We start from the raw sequence: 20345 nt of genomic DNA on the forward strand, positions 1-20345 counted from the left end.
GAAGACAACAAACAGACTCACAATTGGTCACATGGGTGAACTTGCTCTTTTAATATGTCATTTATACCTACATGGTTACATTAATGGACACACTGAAGCACACAGTCTGTTATCCTTCCTTCAATAGAAAATTGCTCACTGGCCTCAGATGGATAGAACCTGTCATTCATTCTGACTGCAACTAAATCTTAGGTACTGTTCATCCGCTAGACTTCTATCTCCTGTGTAGTCTTTATGTTTAAAGGACAACACCAGTGGTTTTGCACAATTAAGGCCTGAATCCTTAGGAAAAACACTGGTGTTGTCCTTTAAAGTGTTATACAACCCACAGGCTCACATTCATGAGTAGACAGGTGCTGTAAATGTACCTTTATGGGTGTCTGAGAAGCCTGTAATCTGTCAAGTCTTAACATAATCTTATTTCTCATTTAAATATCAAACATCTTTGGAGAGTATTTAGAGGGGTTTGAACATTAGAAGAATTCAGCTTAGTTACCATATGATTACATCAAAGCACAAACATGATGAGCACAAACAAATTCATAGTTTTTCTTCACAGCAGCGATTTATGACATATTTTCAATTCCAGTGCATTGACATAAAAGCCGGTGTACAGTATTGACTTTAAAGAACAGTAACGATGAGAACAAAATCAAAGCAACCGTGTTCATTAGTTTCCTTTCAGTCCTGATACATGTATGTGCTGTACGCGCTGCCGCTCTTTAGCTTGATGATATGTGCGTTTACGCGCCAGAGACATTAAGACATCGCTCATAGTAATAAATAATCTCATAAAACAGTCGACGGCAGAGAACATAGAGGGATCAACAAGCAGTCTGGTTAATTTAGATGGCAAAACCTGCCAGGTTTCGTCTGGATTGAAGCAAACACTGTGTGTAAGTTCAGTATCACGACAAAATCAACATCCTCTGTAATAACCTCACATTTTAAGTTTTCTTTAAACGGAGAGAAAAAGCTTTTCCCCACAGAGTTAGGCAGCGTCACAAATATATCCCAAATGAAGATAATGAAAGAGTGTAATAATCAAATCAAAGACTCCATATGTTTATGGGATCCATTAATACAGATTTCCCCAAATTAGCCTAAATAGCCTGACATATTGTGTCTTTGACAACTTTAGACTTTCTACTAGAATTTAAAATGAAGTTCTGTGAGTCTCAACAACATTTTGCTGCAGAGCAGTGCGTCATGGACCAACTTCATGAGGTTCAGAGGTTTGCTTGATATCCAGTTTATCTGTAACACTCGAGCAGCCAAACATCCACATAAGAGAAAAACCTACAAGGATATCCAGATACCATGCAGCAAGGAGGCCTCCATGTACACACACCTGGCCCACTGTCAGTACATTAGAAACATTTATGAGCTTCTACAGCCTCTGATACAAATTTATATGAATAGGTGTAGATTGAAAATACTTCCCTTCAGTCCTCTCCTTTAGTGGCTGATATGACGTACAGAAGTCTAAACAGAGACTCAAGCGAAAGGCTTATTGTTTGGTTTCGTCAGTGTCACATGGTTGAAGTACTCTTATGCCCAATTAAATGTTACTGATATGAGTCTGACATACTCAGAAAGTAGATGATTTCTTCGTCTCATGAAAACAATGAAAACACACACTGAGTGATGTGAAGCACCTGAAGCCAGGGTAAGCCCTGCAGTTTCAGTCCAGCCTGTGCCACCCATTAGCGAGAAAAGTAATAGCACCGAAGGGCTTCAGATATACTGTAGATATGCTCCCATGTCCACAGGCAAGGCCTGCAGCAGCCACAGTGTTGACACTAGTGTCACCTGCAGGCAATGAATTAAAACTGCAGGGTTTTTTACGTAGCTGCTGTTGTGTTTGCCTGTTTGCAGGTTTCATATTTTACATTTTAAACATGTCCAAACTATAACACTCCCCTATGTGTCACATGTCTCCTCTGTCCTCCATGACTGCTGTCTGGTGTCCTAGTTACTTTGCAGACAGAGGGGGTCCTAATTACAATTTGTCTAAAGGAAATGTATTGCATTTATGGTTTATTATTGACCGTGTGAATAGGTTAAAAGTTTCAAAAATAAAAAATTAGATGGGATGAAAAATGTTGTCAAATAAAAGTAAAATAAACAATGTGGTAAACATAAATGCAAACTTCAGATTATTAGGAATGTAGGCTAACCACATTTGGTGCTGAAAATGTGACCTTTAAAACTTGGGTGTTATTGAAATAACAACGCATCTGCTGTTGGTACGGAGAGACTGTTACCACCAGGCGACTACAGACTTTCTACAGATAATTAACACTTATACTCAGTGGCCACTCTATTAAAACAGTGTAGTACAACAGCTCTACAGTGAATCCTCCCTTCACAAAGGTTCAGCTTTTACTGAAACTGTTTTAGAAAGAAGTTGATTCATCTATATGATCATTTTGGAGGATGATGTTTGTGGAACCGTTGAATTGTAAGCATAACTAAAAAACTGGCAACAGTTTAATCACTTGTTTAACAGTCAAGTCCCCAAAAAGTAAAACTATTACTATTAGTACAACTACTAGTAATACTATGTGAAAGTGGACCTATTGATGAGATTGTTTTGTCAGACTAACATCAGATGTTTTGTGTTCCCAGAGTGGACTGTAATCACTGTAACCCACTGATGTTGCTATTTTACGAACAGACGGTCAAGTTTCAAATGTCAGACGATACAAAAGAAGCAGCCTACATGAATCTTGGTGGTGAGTCCAAGTGTCGGCTATCACTCTCATTGTGCACAGAGGACAACATCAACATGTCTACATCTGAGAGTCAAACCTGCTGCTACTTTCGTTTCCTGTGGGTGGTGCAGGTTGGCTGGTATAGAACTGATCAAATGGCTTTGTCTTGTGGAGAAATCTGCTAAAGCCTGTTTAACATGAACAATTCTGTTTGAGTTTCCGAGTGTCATGGTCCGCCTCCACGACATGCTTCACATATAAGGTTTGGGTTTGATGCTACCGCCTGTCATGTACAAACATGTTCCACTCACTGTTTTGCGAGTTTACAGTATGAGATCATCAGGAATGCATGGAAATTAAGTAAATAAGTCAAACGCCTCAACCCCTCCCACACACTCACACATATACACAGAGAGATCCCCCCACCTGACAGCACCCTTCACAGAAGCAAACACCAACAACTGAAACCTTGTGACAACCAAGGCCTGCTCTGCTCCCAGGCTTCACTGGCCTGCAGTGTCCTCACTGTGAACACGCAACAGCCGCTGCTTGTTGTTGAATAACTGTTAAATATTATCCAGATGACATCGATATTGTTGGATAAGCTTCTTTCTTTCTCTTCCAAGCGCGACCGCTGCCGTGAAACCATCACAGTTTGGTGCACAGAGCTTCCTGCTGACTGCTGGTCGTCCACAGACGTCAGGACACCACAGGAGTCATGTCCCATAGCTGCAGGTCGACATGAGACATAATCAGTCAGCCTGTCGTCAAAGGCAGATGACGTGCGTCGGCTGGCTGCTAAACATTTCTGCTGTTTCGTGATTTCAGGCAGAGATGAGAAATGAAACCGCCTGGAGACAGATTTCGAATATGGTTTTTGAGATGCAAGTATACGTTCAGATCTAACACTGACATGCTGAATTTAGTTTTAAATGTAGTCGTTTGAATTTACAAAAACTGAGAGCTACTAAGTGTTTTTTCCAGGAATGTACAGTATACATTGCAAAGCCTCTGCAGCAAGATTCAGATTAGCAGTCAGTGAAAACCACAGCGATGACGGTCTTCTAGGTTAGCAGCCAGCGTCACATGAGTGGATACATTAGATTACAATCACAGTCATTAATATAGAAAATGTGCAACACAACTAGTACTTTTTTCTGTCTGTAGCTGTGGTCATGGAAGAACCTGATGAACCTCATGACTGATGTATAATACGTAGGCAAAGTGACAATATTCCTCATTTATAAGTTTAGCAAACAGGAGGTCATGACATTTGGGTTTTTAGATACAATTTTGACAAGCAAAAAACTACAGATAAACCAGACACAGAGCAACATGATCACTGCATTTAAATTATGTTTCTGTTTATGTGATGTATTACGTCCAGTATTCACTCTGCTTGGTTTATTTTACAGCAACTGATGAGAAAAGTGTCTGTCTCTTTAGCTGCTAAAGCTCTCCGAGCAAAGTCTGAATTTGGAAAGTCAGCCTTTTATTTTCGTGCCCCAAGTTCATGGAATGATCTCCAACACAGGCTAAAAATCAATACTCTACTGGACAATTTAAACCCATGATCCCAGACGTCCCTGCCTCAACCTGTCACGGTTTTAAATGATTTTTCATCCGCGTTCTGCCCTCTTTTTTTTTAACCAGACGACGTTCAAATTTAGGTGACATGAAATGAAAATTCTCTTTGTGTGTGTCTGCTGTTTGCTGCAGTGGGTTCATAAAAGCTGCCTGAGCTGTGAGACTCAACCACACAGTCTGTGTGTGAGAGAATCAAAACAAATGTGCTAAAATGGGTAATGTAAGGTTGACTGGATCAAGACATGATAGACATTCAACAAGAGCAGCTATCCACAAGAAAAGAGAGAACATGTTCAAAAAGTTTCAGTGTTAAGAAATCTTTTAAAGATTCCTGGATTTGAACCAAAAACTAAGCAAGTTTTTAGATTAGACTCAAGGCTGGATTACTGAATTACGCAGGCTCTCAGGGGCCCTGAAGGTCCCAGTTACCCCAGGGAAAGATTTTGATTACAAAATACAAGCTAAAACTATGACATTTGCATTTTCACTCATTATTTCCAGCCTCTTAAGGTCCTGTGTCAAAATCTAGTTTCAGTACACTCAATTTTCAGTGGTGAGACACTGGTGTATATCCTGAAAAGAATGTGTTTAAGCAAAATACCACAAACTACACGACAAACAGGTAGTATTCCAGCAGGTCCGACAGGTACTGAAACAGGATACACGCTCAATGCAAATAGGGGCATCAATAGGGGCCCCCAAGCAGCTTCATAAGGCCTTAATCATGCTACATAACAGACAAGAAAACAAACCTGACCTTCTTGGCTAAGTTATAAACTCAGCGACCATGTTATGTTACTGTGTGCCTGAATGTCTTATACGAGACTCATGAATACAACAGATACAGTTTGCTCCCATCCAGACCTTGATAACTTTGTCAGTGCCAGAGGTGAGCAGGTTTCCAGTGGTGGGCTCATAGTGCATGTAAACAATGCTGTGCTTGCTGTCGTGGAAGGTGGCTGTGGGCGCTCGACTAGAAGACACAAAGGCAACACCGGTTACTTTACTGTGTGAGCACTCTGGAAAGCTGAGAGCACAAAGGGTCAGTATGGGACGACAACAGAGGCTGATTGTTACTCACTCCTCGTCGGTGATGGACTCGTGGCAGCTGTCACACACACGCACCTCGAACTCGAAGCCCATGAGGGGGATGGTGGAGCGTTTGGACGAGCACTTGCCGCACACTGCCTGACCACACTTCCTGCAGTGGTGCTGAGGAACACAGGAGGGCTTCAACATGTCGGCTCTGATCAGCAACAGTCTCATTTCTTAACAGGAGCAGCGGAGTTAGAAAAAGCCAAAGGTGGGCCAAAGTCATTGTTGCGCAAGTTACAAGTAAGTCTCCCATCTTTGCTATTAATCCCTGAGTCAAGCCAAGCAAGAGTTAAGACCAACTAGTCTCAAGTTAATTTGTGAACTTTGTGTCATCCTAAAGAAGTCATCATGTGGGGTCTGTCTGCTGGTCTGATCCACACACACACCTTCTCCTCCCTGCCGTGCAATGTGATTGGCTGCTGTCGGATCAAGTCAAAGCACAGAACTGATCTGCTGCACACTTCTTTCATATATGGGCTACGAGGGGGATGTCAAGTCTTTCTTAGGCCAAAGGCGAAAGTCCATATGGAGTCACAAGTCATTGTGTTGAACCTGTAAGTCATCTTGAAGCCTGTCAAGTGTTCAATGGCACCACAGTGACACCGGACTAGTTTTTTAACACTATTAAAGGATCTTATGAGTCTGTTGTTTATTTGTGTTTTTAGAATCATATTTGTTTCTGTTTGTGTGCATATTTTCGGCTGACTTAGCATTAAAAAGATGATCTCAGCCTCCTACTGCACATGGACTTTATTGGTGCCCCCCCCCAGCTGTAGTTGATTTTTCCATTCGTCTTCAAGATTTCTCTTTTTATGAGCAAAAGAAACAAAAGCATGGACTTCATGTCCAGAAACACCAACATTGCTACACAATGTCCCTGAAGATTGCTGCGCAGTCAAGAAATGCCTGTTACAGTATCCATAAACTGGATTTCTCTCTCTCTCTCTCTCTCACACACATACACACACACACACGCACGCACACATGCACGCACTCACACTCACACACACACATTCTTGAAATGAGTAACCACAACATAAAGCTGTTACTGAGAACAAGACAATAAAACATCCAGAGGATGTTTGCTGGCCATTAGTGTCTCTGTGAAGAATTATGTATGTTTCCTTTCCTGGAAAGCTGTTGGGTGTGGTGGAGCTGCGGATCACTGAATCTACCAGTCTAGTACCTAACGTCTAAATTGTGATGTTCGGTTTGGTGTCTGGTGATTTATAATTATGGGACTTTTTAAATAGAAGTCAAATGAGGAAAAGAACATTAGGAATGGGATTGTGCAGCACCTGTCGGAGGCCGATCTTCTTACTGTCCCACATCTGTTTGAAGTTCCAGAAGAAAGGCTGCTCACACTTCTGACAGGAGTCACTGTCCAACCATTCTGGCGTCTGTGCAAACACACATTGTTAGAATTTTTAGATTTTCCTTTTTCCAGTTATGACTCCCAATATAAAGACAATTAGACTCAAAGCTCGATTTAAATGCCCTCGACAGTGTGAAACAATTCTGCTGGAAAAAAACACACCGCAGTAGTCAATGTTTTCATTAGCTGTATAGCTTTCTTTGCTGGAGTGATTAAAGGAATATTTTTTGGGAAATATGCGTTTTTGCTTGCTTTCTGAGAGAGAGATGAAAATGTCAATATTGACTGCATGTCTGTGTGTTACATTTGCAGGAATCAGGAAGTGACTAGCCTAGCTTAGCTATCTTTACACAGCGTATCTCATTTGTTTAATTCCTACACAAAGAGAAGTGAAATGTCACATTCTAGTTATCAAGAGAGTCATGAGCTACGTGCCGGCACTGCTTCTTGATAAACAACAGCTTTCATCCTGTGCAGTACTGCTGTATCTCTTACTATAGCACAGGGTCCCTGATACACATGGAGGGCAGCTTCCAGATTTGTCTTTGTACAGACACAACAGTGTCAGACCTGGCCACCTCACTGTGGCAGGAAGACTTCAGGATGCTGCTCACACACAAAGCTCCTGACTGGTTTTTGCCAAGAAATAGTTGCAGCACATAACTTCCCCCTGCTTTTACTTTTCTGTTCATGTGTAAAAAAAGACCAATAAGACACAACATGCTAGTGAGCATCAGTGGTGTGGGCAGCTGTTAAACTTTGGACTGAGCCAGGGTGGGCAGGCAGCTGTTTCTTTCCTCCTGCCAGTCTCTATGCTAAGGTAGGCTAACAGCCTCCTGGCTCTGTATTTACCATACAGACATAAGAGCGGTTTCAATCTTCTCATCTCACCCTCACAGATAAAGCAAATCAGAAAATCAGACATCAAGTTGATGCCAAGATGCCACCAGTGAGTGTGTTTTCCTTTAGCTGGTTGCTAAAGTGCCACCATTATAATTGTCGTCATACCGGGGCATAACATTTTTGTGACTTTACAGATTTTCGTTTTTGATACGTTTAGATAGTGGAAGAAATAAAGAATCACAGGAAAAAGTAAACATATCTGAGAATTTGGGCCAAATAACAGGATGTTGCTGAGGCAGAATAAAATGGACTCTGGGTAAATAAAGAAGCAATCAAGGTCTAACTAACTGTGTGGAGACTGGCAGAGCACAGAGGGAGAGGAGAGCAGGTAGAGTGTGTGTGTGTGTGTGTGTGTGTGTTTGTAAGAGAAAATCAAAGAACATTGTGCAAATGTAGTGACCTTTCATGGTTCTCTAAAAGATAATTTATTCTAGAGTAGGAGGGAGAGCCAACATCAGCAGTTTATCCAACTAAATTGATCTTTGTCAGTTTGTGCACATGTGTAAATGGGCATGACGACACACACCACACGTGACACATTTCCTTATTTTTCCACCTTTTCTTCACAATGTGTCACAGTTCATGGATTGAATATGAATGTGCTTTTGTGCATTGGGTTGATGGCCCACTCCATCAGTCTGCTGTCTTCTCTCACTCACTCTCACCTCTTGTCGCGTTACGTCCATGTTCCAGATGACGATGCCTCCATCTGAGCTGCAGGAGATGAGCTGACGTGTGTGTGAGGCGTAGCACAAGCCCTGGATCTTGTCACTGCCGGGAGCGCACACGCACATAAGTATTAGACAAAAAACTAAGCAAGCACAAGTCCTAATTTAACATCTTGGTGCTGTATGTTTGTGCATTTTCTGGCTTGTTAAGGGATTTACTGGTGAGTAAGGGGCAAGAATCCCTCACTCTCACTTTGGTTTTAAAGTCCATCACTGATGCAGCTGGTGAGAGAACAGAAAACACTCTCCTCCTCCTTCTATCATTATTTTCCACCTTACTGCTGTTCTCCAGCAGTGTCACCACGCTCTCTCACCAGGCTCCAAATGCTGTGCATGCATTGTGGCTCTTCCCATGAAAGATCCTGTCATGTCTGAAAATAGCCACAACAGTTATGGTACATAATGGAGGACCACTGTTCCACATTTATCTCTGAAAAGGGCTTATTTGTAAAAGCAATGGCTTTTTGGTAATCAAACATGGGTCTCTGTTACATAAATGTTCTTTAATGGCTCTATTCAAACAGAACAGGACCATATTTGGCTTCTCATATGTGAGACAGAATGGTGGCACTGCTGTGGATCAGTGTTAAGGTTTTTTTAAACTTATCTTCCAGTTGAATGACTTATTATTGGTGTCACTTAATCAATGACCATGATGAGCATTCGGGATGTCCATCTAATCAAGCCAGATTGCTTAATGAATTTTCTCTTTCTTCCTACATATGTCACCATTTAACAGAGATAATATAGACAACTGCTGCCTATTGACCTGCAATCAGATGGCACTCAAGTAAAGTTAAAAATAAAAACATGTAAGTTTGTGATTCTTGTTTGCTGGAGTCTATGTAACATTTTTGGATGGATATTCACACTATGGACAGTTTGTATGAATGATATGAAAGGTTAGACTAGTGGTCCTATGACTGCTGTGCAATTCCAAGTTTTTAAAATCAAAGTAAAGGAGTTTTTATAGACTGCTCCGGCATGAAAAGAATCTCTTCAACCACTTTAAATTGGCTATTTCTCAGTGTTTAATGATTTATAGACTGATTTCTCCTTCTATTAATCTGATGCCATTCAATTCAGACTTGTGCCATGTTGGAAGTGTGGCAGAAATGTCTGCACGTCCGACCTAGTGCAACCTTCACAGAAAGTTACTATAGATAAACAGAATACTTTATGGATCCTCCAAGGGAAATTGCAGTGTTGCAGCAGCAAATTACATATAACAAAACACAGAATGTACACTGAACTCACCTGAGGAAGGTAAGAAAAACACTCTTTTAAAAACATACACATGCATACAAACTACTGTATGAGATAAAAAATAGAATAAAAATAAATCTGAATTTAGAAAAGAGAGAGCTCTCACGCTGCAAATTAAAGTTGAATGCATGTGCATGAGCTATGGCAACATGCAAAACTGCCATCACATTTGCATAACAAGGTGCAGCTCTGAAAGAGGTGAAACCAGTTTGCTAGATAGGTACTTTAATATTCCATCAAAGGTAATTTGGTTTGCAACAAAAAAAATAAATAAATACAACACATTTACCATTCAATAAAACACTAAAATATATTAATACCACAGAAAAAGACAATAAGTCCATCAGAACAAAAGAGACAAGCATACAATGCAACTTGTCGCTGTTGTCCATCCAGCTGAAGAAGAGACACATTCCAGAGGAGATGTTTGTGACTCTTACTTGTGTCCTTGCAGTTCGATGGCGGTGCCTTTGCGTCCTCCGATGTCCCACATGATGATGGAGTGGTCTGAGCTGCCGGAGAACAGCACCCTCTGGACCGGGTCCCAACACAATGCCGTCACATTACCTGAAGCAAAGCACGACACACACACACACACACACACACACACACAAACACACACACAAACAAACTTGTGAGACAAACACACACAAACTACACTACCTCACAAAGGTCAATCCACAAGGACATACATGACGCCAAGGTCAGCGCACAAACTATCATCACAGCTCTGGCGATGAGTCGAGTCAGAATTATTTATGATCTTCTGATCACGCTATCCAAAGTGTTTAATTTAGGAACTGGGTTGGTGTCCCCGGGGCGGTCTTGCACTGGTTTTCATACAGCTTGTTTCATTTATGTAAAAACGATATTTCTTCTGTAACTGATTCTATGTGTTGAGCCTAAAGGCTGATATGTTAAACTGACAGTGTTAACAAATCATGACTCCTTGGAAATATCTTTTTACTGCTTTTCTGATATTTTAACAGTCAGTGAATACCTGAATGTGACAAGGAAACCTTTCGCTAAATTCAAGATCCTGGCCCTGAAGTCATCTTGACACTAATTCAGATGTCACTTAATCCTTCAACACCAACCATCAAGCTTGTATCTAAAGACTTTAAATCCCGTTTAAGACACTTGTAAATGACATTTTCCCTGCCTCCTTTGTTGAATCAGATTCCACAGCGACAGCTGCAAAAGATGTTCTTGAACATTGAAGATCATCAGGGACTTAAAGCTCTGAAAGTTACTCCTGAACTAGCTCAATAAATCTGCCACCTGCCTACAATCTAGCATTAACTATTACATGAATTTAATGCTGCTGCTGTTTGAATCTTGGGGGTTTATGTGACATTCCTCACAATATAAAATAAATTAATTGAGCATAAAGATCAAAGGTTCCTCCTTTTTTTATTCCTTTTCCCTCCTGACCAAAGCTATAACTGTTTGATTACTGGGTGTTAATGATCACATTTAAGTTCTATTGTTTTCTTATTTGTAAAGACCAGTGCAACATAGTTTTGAACAGGCAATTTTATGAATAATTACTACAAGTACTAGAAAATTCAAGTTTCTGTGATTTGCATTCTGTAATAGCTTCTCTCTCATATCAGCACAAGAAACAAGCAGCCCATGAGGCACACCAGGAAAAGACACTGGTTCATTCTCACAAACCAATTTCTGCAAGAGATGTGAGTGTAAGGAAGCAGAAAAGCAAAAATGACCTGGGCTTTGAGATGCAGCAGCAAAGCCAGTTAGGTAATTTATATTTGCACAGACCACATCTGAACAAATATTGTGCAAAAAAATCAATGCTTGTTTTTTTCTTTTTCAACAAAGTCATAGCTCATGTGGTGTAGAACAAGCTGAGGCTGCAAGAATTCAGAGCTTCAGCAATGTGTGTGCGACATCTGCAACGATCGCTTTGAATATGGATCAATCTGTTCATTCTATTGATTAATAGAATAATTGTTTAGGCCATAAAATGCCAGAAAATAATGAAAAATGCCCATTATAACTTCCCTGAGCTCAGCGTGACACCTTGAAATGTTTTGTTTTGTCCAAACAGCAGTTCAAAACCAAGATATTCAAGTTAAAGATACTTTACTTACAATGATCGAGAGAATCAGCAAATGGATCAATCATTTCAGCACTACTGTGTACAGAGTGTGTATGGGCGTGTGTGTGTGTGTGTGTGTGTGTGTGTGTGTGTGTGTGTGTGTGTTGTACCAGTGTGTCCCTTGAAGGTGGTGACCAGGCTGCAGCTGTCCTGCTCCAGCTTCAGGATGGTCACCTGACCAGACTGGTCCCCTACAAAGGCGTGCCTGGTCTCCACATCAAACCTGGGTCAAGATTAAGGCCAAAGAAGAAGAAACTGCTGAAAAACTATTGATGCATTCATTCTGATCCTGATCTACAATTGCACAGTGCAGCACAGTGAACCAATGGTTTTATGGGTGTGTAAACTATGAAATGGAAGATTTGAGTCAAAGCCCTTTGTAGTGTCAGCAAAGGAGTTCCAGTGTGTCAGTGGATGACTCTTGGCTCTTTCACTGGTCATTTAGTCAAAGTCCTCCTCTGACCTGGTTAAGTCACTACAGACCAAAATCATTACAACACTGTTCTGTAGAAGAGAAAAACAACGACTGCAGAAGGAATAAGCCAATTATCCCATCCAATCTAAATACCACTGTTTAAAAAAAAGCAATACAAATCTAATTACAGGAATTGGAGTTTTCAATTTTCTTTCTCTCTCTGGGAACCTGAGATTCTATATTTTCTGTCATCACCAGTGAGCACAGATTAGGTGATTTACAAATGAAAAGACAAAGACATCTACAGATCAGATCCAAACCAATCAAACATTAACAATACCTGAGAGTTGAGTTAAAAAAGTCTATATTTTTGAATGGTTCATTAAAATAACATCAAGTTTCCTTTCACAGTACAATGAATTGCTGAATAATAAAATATATAAATAAAAAATGGTAAATGTTAAAACTTTCCCTAAGATGCTATTATTCCTAGACACAAAAAAACATCTGTAGTTATGTCATTTATCCCCTGCCTGCAATGGCTCAATGCTCCTCTGAGAAGACCCCCCCCCCCCCCCACAGTTTGAGAACTGCACAGGTTAGCATGTAGAGGCTCACAGGAGACAGAGCAGTCTATAACGGCCGCATGGCAGGCTCATTGGTATGGATCAGTGTCGCTGCTGAGCACTCACAGCCTTTCATCTGGCCATTACAGAAACCTACTCAGACCGTTTCCTTGACAACAGCATGACTGATGCCTATTGTTAGCCATCCCCATTAGTACAAACTAACTGGAAGCTAATCTCAATTGCCCTGTCTTATGTTTCTGTGGCCTTAAAATAGACTGTGTTGTCATAATAAAAGGCAGATGTTTTTCACAGTCTAAAGCACCAAAGATGGCTCGCCACTTCAAACTTGGTTACGTCCACTGCACTCTATTTAGCAGGAAGCATGGCTGTCAAGTTCACTGAGCGCACTCTAAGGGCCAAGTAGTCGACAACAAACAGCACAGGAGGGGATGGGGGGGCATTAAAGGATACTGTAATCCTGAAACCCAGGCGGCGGTACGATGCGTCCCCAGCTGCTGGCCACTCTCTGAGCAGTGCCAGGTGAAGTTTTTGTCCTGGCTGGTGCTCAGAAGCCACTCCATCTCCAACACAAACAGCACCACTGTCACTCTGCCCTGATGAGCTGCAGGCACACAAAAATGCAGAGAAATACGACACATGAGATCCAGTTTCACACTCACTTCAATCAGAGTGCAGGGGTCTACACAGAAATCTTAGGATTTCAAAACAGTGTATAATCAACACATTTAGTGTGCTGAAATTGCACGGAAATGCACATTTAATAGAAGAAGACAGATGCTACAGCAGAGAATAAAGGTCCGGCACCTCCACCTTCTTTAGGGAAAGATCTGAGACATGCAGATATGCAGAGACAGTTGCTTTACATATTTGAAATCTACAGTTTCAGAGTACACACAGCCACACAACACAGATCAGAAAAACACTCACATAAGTCAGATATAATATTACTCCATATTTATCTAAGAATCCAGTTTCCCAGGCTTGTATGCGTGTTCATGTGATAAAAACATCTAATGCAGCTGAGGTTGCAGAGGAGGCATGTGGAGATCGATCAGTGGTGCTCAGGTCTTGTTATTTTCTGAGTGAGTTATACTTAAAAGAAAGAAATGAATTATGAACACTGCCAGAGAACAAAGACTCCTCAGGCTGCAGAGTTTTCAAAGCATTAAGTATACAGAGCTGAGCAGACTCTATTAGCAGCGAATTGCTCGGAAACTGCCTGGGTAATAAAACGGTAATAAATAATATGGTCCAGAGACTTTAGAGAACTGCAGAATCTGAGCAGGGCGACAGCTCTTAAAAACATGCTTTTAAACCTGTGAACCTATTAAGGGTCAATGAACAGGTCAGTTACACCTCTCAGAGAGCCACTTGATGTCACACATGAAGGTTTGCCTCAACAGATGTCAGTACTACATTACAAGGTGTCTGTTGGTATCAGTCAGCTCCACTTTTGTCTTTTAAAGACCTTTTAAGTTCAAATACAAAGAAAATGAAAATACTTATTATACGGGCAAGGGCAATTCCAGCTTTTATTTTTCCTTTAATGGGAGCGAAAGGGGGCTCTATTCTATGAGATAATCTGAGTTTATTAGTGTCTTTTGTGTTACTGCCACTAAGAGTAACATCCCTTTCATACAGACTTTATTCTGGTACTTTCACCTGCCACAATAATAACACTTGAAATGTTTAAGAAAATAAAAAGCCCGTAAGACACAGTTTGAAGACAAACCAATGATGGTATCTTTCCATGCATATGTGACACTAACTGACTCACACACGCACACACCCACACACACACACACACACCCACACACACACACACAAGCTCACTTCCTCTCTCACCCTGGTAGGTGCGTGCTGGGGTCATCTTATTGTAGTCTTCTGACAGGATGAACTCCTGAAAGACAGGATGCGAAGATCAATGTTCACACTGACTGAAGTCAGTGACTAAATAAATCTATAAATGGCAACAAGTATGTTCCAGTGTTTAAACATCAGTATGTACACAGTAACACATGAACATTACTTAAAAATGGGATTATAGTTCAAACATAGGCCTTCCTTCTGCAGGAAGACAAATGTTTTCCACATTCACCTCAGAAACATGTAAATGCAAATTTGCAAAAAAAAAACTGCAGGCCTGTGCAAATGGTAGTGAAAAGAAGAAGCGGAACTGCTCAGATGCCACCGCCCATGACAAAAACACTTGTGGGAACTTGACATTTTAATGTTGTTCTGAAGTGGAAAATGATAGAAAATGTTCAGTTATGTTACTGGGCCAACAAATGACTCCCACTGAGAAATTCTCAAACAACAAAAACTGGAGGGTAAAAAAAAAAAAAAACAGTGCTGCATCTTAGAACAGACTGGACTGTGCAGTGTTGTTCAGTACAGGCCAGTCTGTTACAGCACAGGACAACTCCTCTCAGAATAAAACCACTTAAAATAAACAAGCCCAGGAGTCTCACGAGCAGCCACTAGAGGCTACAATGTTCATTACAACACACTGGTTATTTTGTTGTTTTTAGAGCATTTCAAGTAATGTGGGTGGACCTATGGAAAAGACAACTGGGTCACTGAATTCAAAAGGGTGCAACCTCTGGGAAGCAAGACTGTGGTGCAGGAGGAATGTCTGCGGAGCATCCGAAACATCTAAGTAGGTAAGTAGTTGCATTGCTATTGAAACTCAACCCCAACGAAAATGAAAGTGATGATTCAAATCAGGACGTATCTGACTAGAGACTACGTGAACCACAATTCTGTTCAATCTGACAATGATTAAGGTTCCACACCATCTCTGCACAAGAGGAAGGATGACATTTTGTTTTCCTCTCACCAAGTGACAGCTCACAGTGAGCTGACAAACCTCTCATTCCGATTGAATAAACAAACTCAGCAGACACATTCCTGTTGCACTGAAGAGCAGCCAACACTTTGACCAAAATATATACAATTACAGCTGCCTTCCACTTTATGTGCTAGAAGGCAGATGACAAATATCACAAGATCTCCTGTCAACATTCTGACAAAAACACAACCTGCAGGGGCGACACGTATCCTTCAGGTGATTATTACTGAAACGGCAAGTAAAGCAAAGAGTCACTGAGGAAAAGGGACAACGGCGAGAGGGTTGTGTGTGGAGGGGAAGCAGGCTGGTGGTTGGACTTACGCAGATACTTCCAGTGTCCATCCCCAAGGACAGCCTCCTGGTCTCTGGGTTAAAGGACATACAGGAGCACGGCGCTGGAGACATAAACACAGCCAAGCATAACAGTGAACGTTCTGCCTGTATATGTGCATACTATTGTTAACTTTGCAGTCTAAGCGTAATGTTATGCTAATTTCATCATCACTGATTTCTGCTCTGCTGTAGTACACGTCTTAGCATTATCATCCACGCATGTTTGAAAGTCAATAGTGATATGAGAATTCTGGCAGTGAAACTACAAACAACAAATAATGTATCCCAATGCTCGACTGTTCAAAGGTCATTCTTGACCTTGGAAATAGACATTTGACAAAAAACATAATTTCAAGGTCAAGGTGAGAACTCTAGAAAGGCTACAGTAGTGAGTGGAACCTGAGTTAATGTTTTCTAGGGCACTGTTTGGCAACTATGCTCCAAAAAATACTTTTAAAAAAATATAATGACACTGATTAGAGGCAGACCAATATGGAGTTTTCAGCCAGATACCTATAGTAGTATTTCAGAGTTTTAAAAAAAATGCATCTGCTGAAATATCAAACTTTGTAATGGAGACACTGTTTCTACACTCAGTCTGGGTCTAACACTGCATGTGCTTCCTGAGTTCTGAATTCAATGTGCATTGCTGATTTTGACAAGCGTCTCCTGTCTGATGTGTTCTAGACCAGGAACATTATTAAATCATCAATCAACTAGTCTGTGGTGTTGGTAGTGTAGTGGAAGGCATTATTGTCGATGTGATCCAAAACAACGACCGCAGAGCTGAATTAACATCTCTCTAAAACAGCCAGCGGCACAGCGGTGCCATGGTTAACAGGCTGGGTTAAATGCCGACTTGAAATTGCCCATGAATGGTTGTCTCTCAACCTGTCCAGGATCTACCCCACCTCTGGCCCAGTGTCAGCTGGGATTGACTCCAGCCCCCCCACCCCCTCAATCTCAAAAACACTTAAACATTCACAGCTTTGTAACAGTCATACACAGGTGATTTGGTTAATCTGTCCACTCCCTGAGTGCTATTGCTCAGTACACAAAGCATCTCAAACAGCTTTACTCAATCAGATAAGATTTTGTTGTGTGTTGACAGTCAGCTGTGGTGCAGTTTTATGTAACATTTTCATTGTTTTCTAAGTTCCCATCCTGTGTATTTGAACAATACTTATTAAAATGGAACTGAACTTGGCTAATGTGTTGTTCAACATTAAAATATACTTGAATAGCAGCAGAAATCCTTAAATAACAGTAGCTTCAGGTCAAATATATCAGAATGTGTATATTGTTTATATTGAGGGAGGGGTTTCTGTCAACCGTTAAACCACTTTGGATAACAGCATGCTGTCGCAATTTCCTGGATGTGTTGGCTGAGGTTTAGAAGATGAAAAATAATAAACATAGGACCAAAGTCCCTGCAACTTCAGAGAGTTACCAGAGAGCACAACAAACATGAAAACCTAAAATGGAGAAACTCACAACAGATGCCTAAAAAAACCTTTATTTCATGAAAAACTTGATCAAAACTCTATACCTATACTGCATGTTATCGAAGTCAAGTAACCAAGTAATTTCAGTCAAAACTGTGACTCAAATCTGATAAAAGCTGAATACAAATGGTATTTGCTGTATGTGGAAATCCTGAAAGTAGTATTACTGTGTCATCTTTTGCATTGTAATTTACATTTTTCTATCAGTAAACTCAAATGTTAAGCATATGCAGCTTCTGGTACTGCTATTGTAAGCTACAGATCTTGCTGATGGTAGCACGGGATTTCCTTCAGTTGCACAACTGGAGGGAAACAAGGACAAACAGTGTCAAAGACGCGCAGCACTGCAGCACTGAAACAAGGAGAGTGAATGATCCTACAGGAGCTCAGACGCTGAATCTAATTTCAGGAGCAATTAAATTCCACACTTTCATGCCGTTCTGAGAAGCGAAGTCTGTGTAATTCATTATGTTCGTCATGATGAGGAGAGAGCAAACAGAGGAAGAGCGAACAAAAACAGGAATGAACAACAGGCCTGTTCCCAGAAGTCGATATCATCTGTACAACTGTGCTGATTACAATGACACCCTCCTACATATTCATGACTTATTTGATTACACTGAGCAAGCCAATCAGTAAGCTTATGCACAGTCACTGCCTTTGTTTTAAGATACGGCCTTAACATGAAGGCCATGAATCAAACAAACAGTATACACACACAAAACATACACACTTAAAGGCAAAGAAGCAAGCAAGAGCAACACTTACATGACATCGTGTGGTAGACACTGGGCCAGTACTGACCGCTGTCTCTCTTCAGCCATACTCGAATAGTCCTGTGGGGGTGAAACCATGACATTTTAGCCTCTGCATTACCAAGTGCCCTCATGGCATCTGAGGTGTAACACTAAATTCTTGATGTGCTACATTCTCCAGTCACTCTGGGCTGTTGGTTCTAAGCAGGCGACACTTTCTCTTTGAAAAGCTTACTTTGAATCATGACAAAAAAGGGAAGACAGTCAACACACCACTTTCTCTGGGTTCATAACAGACTCACCACTCTATTGTTACACTGTTTTCTGTCACGTTCATCACTGTCCCCATGCAATAGCAGCAGGGAGGAAATAAAATTACCTGAGACAATGGGGCATCGGTCATGAGCCACCTCCTCAATAACATTTTTTAGTGCTATGAGTGATAATTAAATAATAACTACTGGAATAATAATAGTAAAAGTTAACTCTCCAACCGTTCTGGGTTGCTGCCTTATTGAATTGAGCCAGCTCATCACATTGAAGAAAAGATGAGCTTGTGTTGCAAATGTATAAATTCATCTGCTGTGATGAGTAGCCAGCAGCTCCCACTGTTCACATTTTCAACATTTTTTCCTGTAACCAATTTTATGAGTGCACTCCTGGAAGCAGTCCTGGATCAAGACTATGCTTCATGTATCTCAGAAATTAAGGAAAACCTTGATGCAATGAAGTAATTGAAGTGAAACAGGCATTACAGGACACACAACCTTTGAACATGCAGAGGCTCACACCCATCCGCAGGCACTCACAGATGTAAATAGACTGGATGCACAAACAAGAAAAATAAGACCATAAGCACGCACACATGGATACACACAAACACACACAGCTCTCAGGCAACTGTAAAACTGGGAAAGTGAGGGGAGTGTGTAAGATTTTGGTGGGTCTATTAGCAGAGTATGGCAGAAATGGAATATAATAATGGGAGCATGTTTTCGTTATAAAATAAGAATTGCTGAGTTGTTGTTATCTTGAAATGAGCTCTTTATATCTACAAAGAGCGCGGTGGTCGTCCATAGACCACCATGTTTATATTTCCCAGAATGGACAAACAAAACACCAGCACTAATAAGCATCTTTCATGTTTTTTTACGTTTTTCAGCAGCCACCGTAGGAGAGGGGTGAGGCGAGGGGTGAAGGGGGCATCAAGAGGTGCAATCTGCAACCTCACCACTAGATGCCTCTAAATCCTGCACACATGAACCTTTGAAGCCTCTTCTTCTAAACAGAGATCCGTTAGGGGTTCACAACCCGAGGCTGTTAAACTTTGTCCTGAAAGGCAAAGGCATGCTTTACTAGCTAACTCTCAACGCCACAAGAGTGAGTGAATGGGTTTACGTTTGGTAGCTAGCTAGCTAAAATTAGCCACTATTAAAAATAGCCAGTATTGGCGTTAACTTGCGTGGTCAAATGACACGTACATGTAAATATATACAAATGAATATATAAAGAAAATATAATATGTATTATTATGGGTGTGTGGCGTATAGACAGGCTCAAATTAAATGTTAGAGGATTTTTTTATTGTTTCCTAGCGTAACTACAAACCGTTGGACTACATACAAAAACACAAACGTCTTAGAAATGATTAACTTGAACCAGACGGGCATGAGCTCAATCAATGACCCACCGCAGCGGGGACATTGTTGGGGTGACAAGAACGCAGGTGGCTGTTGTAAAATAAAGATTTGGAGGCTAATTGGTTGCTTACCTGTCCTCAGATACGCTGATAACGCCGTCCTCCTTTGGGATGATGACCGCCGTGCTCACTACATCTTGGAAAGCCTCGATTTTGCTCAGCAGACATGGCTTCCGAGCCTGCGGTTGGGGCTGAATTTCGGCCGCCATAGATTGGTGGTGCACAAACCTCCGTGTACGCTTCTGGCTCCGGGAAACATAACCCAACCCGTCCGACAGCTGAGCCTCGGCCAAGAGATGCTAGCTGGCTGTCAGCAGGTGGCACGCGGTGTTGTGACGGCAGCCAGAAATGCTGTCAGTCAGCTGATAACACACACAGACACACACCCGCCGACATCAAGACAC

The 20345-nt window shown here is 41.2% G+C and overlaps 1 protein-coding gene across 1 annotated transcript; it reads right to left on the reverse strand.

The window, feature by feature from the left end:
- Window positions 1-22: 22 nt before the first annotated feature.
- On the reverse strand, window positions 23-20345 carry wdfy2 (WD repeat and FYVE domain containing 2). Its single transcript, XM_076746936.1, has 12 exons — window positions 20014-20345; window positions 18256-18323; window positions 15971-16044; window positions 14644-14698; window positions 13249-13399; window positions 11904-12016; window positions 10112-10238; window positions 8343-8448; window positions 6698-6799; window positions 5386-5516; window positions 5169-5277; window positions 23-3446 (listed from the first exon to the last, which is right to left on the reverse strand). Exons 1-12 carry the CDS (start codon window positions 20148-20150, stop codon window positions 3417-3419), a joined length of 1203 nt encoding a protein of 400 aa, XP_076603051.1. The 5' UTR covers window positions 20151-20345; the 3' UTR covers window positions 23-3416.

The sequence above is a fragment of the Chaetodon auriga genome, chromosome 13, assembly GCF_051107435.1.
Source record: "Chaetodon auriga isolate fChaAug3 chromosome 13, fChaAug3.hap1, whole genome shotgun sequence".
NCBI lineage: Eukaryota > Metazoa > Chordata > Actinopteri > Chaetodontiformes > Chaetodontidae > Chaetodon > Chaetodon auriga.